Source organism: Capsicum annuum, chromosome 3 (genome assembly GCF_002878395.1).
Source record: "Capsicum annuum cultivar UCD-10X-F1 chromosome 3, UCD10Xv1.1, whole genome shotgun sequence".
NCBI lineage: Eukaryota > Viridiplantae > Streptophyta > Magnoliopsida > Solanales > Solanaceae > Capsicum > Capsicum annuum.
The window spans coordinates 4,755,198-4,760,208 of NC_061113.1; the positions used below are offsets into that span (position 1 = coordinate 4,755,198).

Sequence of the window (5,011 nt, forward strand, 5' to 3'; positions counted from 1 at the left end):
ATTTGAGCCTCAATTAATTGAAATGTGCATTTTTGATCCTTTTGCTTGTAAATGTTCACAAGTTGACCAAGATTACCAATTCTTTCACTACTTAATTACTCAGGTGCCACGTTAAACTTGTATTTGTCCTCTATATTTGATAGTAATATATTTCTAGAAATAGTCCAAATATAACATATTTCTTATGTAAAGGAACCCAAAGCGCACATTTCAATTAATTGAAAGTTAAATATGTTTTGTCAAATATTTCTAGGACTGAAATAAGAACTTACCAACAATTGAGGGACAAAAAGTGCTATTACGGCTTGTCTTTTTTTTCCTCAATGCTTGATCAAAACATTATAGAGCTATATATCGTGCATATAGACTATGTTTATTAATGATTGAGTTATTTATTCACAGGTATTTCTTTGAAGACTCAAGAGCTATATGCTCTTGTCTTTATTACTCGCTACTTGGACATATTTACTGATTTTATTTCACTATACAATACTACAATGAAGTTGGTTTTCCTGGGAAGCTCTTTGTCAATTGTCTGGTACATGAAGCATCACAAAATTGTTCGCAGATCTTATGACAAAGACCAGGATACTTTTCGTCATGTTCTCCTTGTGGTTCCTTGCCTGATATTGGCTCTTGTTATACATGAGAAGTTTACCTTCAAGGAGGTATTAATGCACTTTCTATAGCTCACTGAAATTAATTTTTTGTTGTAGCATTTCATATTATTATGTCACATGTGGCGCGTTTTTGAACAGGTAATGTGGACCTTTTCCATATTCTTGGAAGCTGTCGCCATCCTTCCTCAGCTTGTCTTGTTGCAGAGAACAAGAAATATAGACAACTTGACCGGACAATACATTTTACTCTTGGGGTAATGTATCTTTCCTTTATTACCTTTTGCCAGAGTTGATTATGCTCACATCTCCATCTCTTTCATTTGTTTTTCTTATTTTCGTTTACTAAGGGCGTCTTTCTCAGTCGCTATTTGTTTTTATTTCATGAAGAGCTCAGGCTCCATTTGTTTTTTTTTTAAAATTCAGACGTCTGAATCTGAATGCACATCTGAATTATTAAGATGTTGTCTCTAGATGTGAAAACTGAATGATTAAGGCTGTTTGTTTTTCAACATCTGAATGTGTAAAAAAAATTATTTGTATACATAATAAAATAAAAAATACAATTCAAATAAAAAATTAATTATATATTAAAAAAGCATGTAATTTAAGACAACAAAATTATTAGTATTTGATTGAGAAAAATCATTTATGTTTGTTAGTGATAGTGGAGATGGCTTATAATGGTGGTTGCGGTGACGATGATTGATGTTAGTGATTAATAATATTGTTGGTGATAATTATGATGGTTGGTATTGTAGTGACTGTTATGATGGTGGCAATTGATGGTAGTGGTTGTTGTTGTGATGTGACGTTGCTTGATGTTAGTAGTTTAAGGTGTTGATTGTGTTGGCTGAAACATGAATGCATGATGATTGACGATGTGTTGGTGCTAGCTAGAGATGTTATTTGTTGTGATGGTGGAGATGGTTGTTAGTAGAGATAAATTATAGCTATGGTACTGGTTGAAGTAGTGGTAGAGGTGGCGTTACTAGTGACAATGGTGGTGGCGGCCAAAGAATATGTAGAGGTTGTGATGTATTAGTGGTAGTTAGTGGTGGTGCTAGTTGTGATAGATGAGTTGGTTGGTAGTAGGGATTGACCGGTAGTTATTGCTGATTGTGGTGTTGTTGATGACAGTGGTGGCGGTGAATATAATTAGAATAAAAGAGGGAGTAGGTGTGGTAGCGGTTGACAATTGTGGTTGGTAGCGGTATTTTTTGTCGATGGTGGAGGTGGGTGGTGGTTGACAATGGTGGCGGTGATAGATATGGTTGGTGGTGCCTGCTGAATATGAATAGAGTGGTGAATATTATCCAACACCAGAATATCCCTTCAGACCTATTAAGACTTGGTTCTAGATCTGATTAAGACCTATTAAGAGTTAAAACCTTAATAAAAAACAAATGCACTTAATGGTCTGAAGTTTGAACCATTCAGATTCAGACCTCCATTAAGTGCAAACAAATAAGGCCTCAGTCTCTATGTATCATACTGGTTCTTTTGGAGGGTGGGGGATATCCTCTTGTACTATTTCTCATCAACGCGATCGGGTATTAATGAGAACAAGCTGGATAAGCTATTGTTGGATCCATAATTGTAGTCTTCCTTTCTTTGAAATTTGATTTGAGAGCTGCCTTGTGCATCGAGAGCCACATCTCTCTCTCTCTCTCTCTTGATTCATTAGAATGTTAAATGAACTTAACATAACAGGCTTTTGGTGTTTATTTTTCTATTTTATTTTATAGAAGAAATTATGGTAAGTCGTCAAAAGCTTTAGAATACACCTTAATATAGGAATGACGGAATGGGAAAAGCATATAACTAATGTGGCGCTGACAAATCGTTGTGACAGAAATGAACCAGTACCTACAGAGGATAGAGTTCAACGGATACCGAGGATTCACTCTCTCTTTTAAAATGGGGGTAGGGGAAGGAAAATTGGGGGAAGGGGTTACAAGGTTGGGAATCGAACCATCACCAATAAGGTGAAAGTTCAGATAGCCAACCAACAAAGATTTTTCAGATACTAAGGATTCATAATAGCCAGTCCCGACTAATTTAGGAATGAGGAGTAGTTAATTGATCGACTGATTTTCGGAGTTCGATTCTTAGGCCTTGCTTCCAACAAATCTTCTGTGCCCAAAAACAGCAACATGTTGTCAGTGGAACTGATTTCAGTTGCAGGGCAGTTGGTGTGATTTTGCTTGTCTGAGTCACAATAAGCTTGCGGGATTGTCATCAAGTTTATACCCTATAGTGCCATAGATTTTCCAGAGGTTAAGAAATGTATGAAGGTCCACAAATTAAGAACTTTCCCACGTATTATCCATTTAAGGTGTTATATGAAGTGAGTTTGTTTGTCTCTGAAGTTTCTGCCATGTCTGATTCCGTGCAGGTGTGTATATGGGTTTGTGCTTTGTTTATATGTACGTTTATATCTACTCTTCATCTGTCTTTTGCAGGTTACAAGGGTCGTACAGTCTACTTATCACTCTAAAGTGTAGTGGTCTTTTATTTCTTTCAGTATTTTGAGAATGTCTAATGCATGATTAGTTTAAAAGGGAGCCTTGGAGTAACTGGTAAAGTTGCTGCCATGTGACCAAGAGGTCACGGATCAAGCCTTGGAAACAGCCTCTGGTAGAAATGCAAGGTAAGGCTGCGTACAATACACACTGGTGGTCTGGCCCTTCCCGGACACCGCGCATAGTGGTAGCTTTAGTGCACCGGGCTGCCCTAATGCATGATTAGTTTGTACGACAATTGGGGTTTAAAAGTTGTGTCTGAACGGTTGAGATGTGATGACAAGTGGGGTGGGGGTGGGGGGTGGGGATGGAGTGTGGGAGCTGGGATTGCTAAGAAATCAGTGTGTGTCAGTCACCTTTTTTAAAATCGTTAAAATGCTCAGAATGGTGAAGCTTTTGATACTGCCCTTCTACCTCCTTGTTGTATATATTTCTTTGTAGTGGGTTGTGATGAAATTTGCTTTGTTTTCATTAGCTTAAGGTCGTCTTTAGGTGTTAGATTGACAGCTTTCCTTAATTCGAATCTCCGCCTCACTATCATAAGAGAAGTAACATGTTTGGCCCATGTAACAAATATTTTGCCTGCATGTGATTGTCACAAACAAAGTAATTAAACTAAGCTCTCCCTTTCTTATTGAGACATCTTCATGCAGTTTGACAATACATATTGCTTGTGAGCCGACAGTATATGTAACACTCCTTTGTGCTATTACAAACCCATCAGGGGCTCTTGGATTAAGAGAGTTGTGGAAAATTTTGGAGATACGGGATTAGCAACCATTCTTTGATCTCGCTCTTCGCATTGTTCACACGCGGCCATGGAAGTCATGTCGAATTTGCCTGACATGTTCTATTGAATTCTTGTTTTGCAGTGCATATCGGTCACTTTACATCTTGAACTGGGTATACCGCTACTTCACAGAACCACACTTTGTACATTGGATAAGTATGAATCGCCATCTACCTCTTCTCATTTCGTTCTGTTCGTTTATCCCTTGCTTTAAATACAAGAATTCCCATGTTTCATGTGTTTCGTTCTGAAAATGACAACTTTCTATGTTTCATTGCGCTCGTGTTATGGCAGCCTGGATTTCAGGCCTCGTGCAGACGTTGCTTTATGCTGATTTCTTCTATTACTACTTCCAAAGGTAACACAAATTAGCATATACGTCTAAAATCACATACGAGCTACATTCTTTCAACATTATAATAACCCCATCGCTCTCAATCGGTTGCAGCTGGAAGAACAACACGAAACTTGAACTTCCTGCTTGAGCCCATATCGGAGACAAACAGGAGCTGGCTGAAGATGATCCGATGAACGTTTATAAGTCTTATGTTTGGATGTTTAATGAAAACTAAAAACATCCTTGTTTTGTTGGCTATAATTAGGTCCAAGAGTAACAAAACCTGATACATATTCATCATATTTAGAATCTCAAGAATCATGTCTTTGCTATTAGTAGATTGTTAAAAGCATATATTCTTTATGTAACAGAAGTTTGTGACTTCATTTTTGTTGTACTAGAGATTGTTTTCTTGGGACTTTTTTGTCAGTTCTTTATCAGTTCAAGAAACAGAAAATTGTCACAAGCTCTTCTTTATCAATTACTCTCTTAGTTACCGGCCGCGATCCATGATTCTATTTTCTCATCGATTAATACCAGTTAACGTTTCCCCCTTTTTCTTATCAATGAATAGTTCTCTTTACTTGTACGACTTCGATGCTCGAAAAAGTGATTCCGGTGACGATGAATACAAGGTTTTATTGATCTGTGAATCATTTTACGCCTTATATTGTGTAAATAGTCATCGGTGGATGAAGAACATACAGTAAGGGATTGTTCCAAAACTATAAGTCAGGTGAAC

General features: G+C 37.3%; 1 protein-coding gene across 1 annotated transcript; it reads left to right on the forward strand.

The window, feature by feature from the left end:
* Positions 1-384: 384 nt before the first annotated feature.
* On the forward strand, positions 385-4,735 carry LOC107864506 (ER lumen protein-retaining receptor). The gene is made up of 5 exons (XM_016710894.2): positions 385-668; positions 759-874; positions 4,015-4,088; positions 4,227-4,290; positions 4,381-4,735. Exons 1-5 carry the CDS (start codon positions 498-500, stop codon positions 4,415-4,417), a joined length of 462 nt encoding a protein of 153 aa, XP_016566380.2. The 5' UTR covers positions 385-497; the 3' UTR covers positions 4,418-4,735.
* The last annotated feature ends 276 nt before the right edge of the window (positions 4,736-5,011 follow it).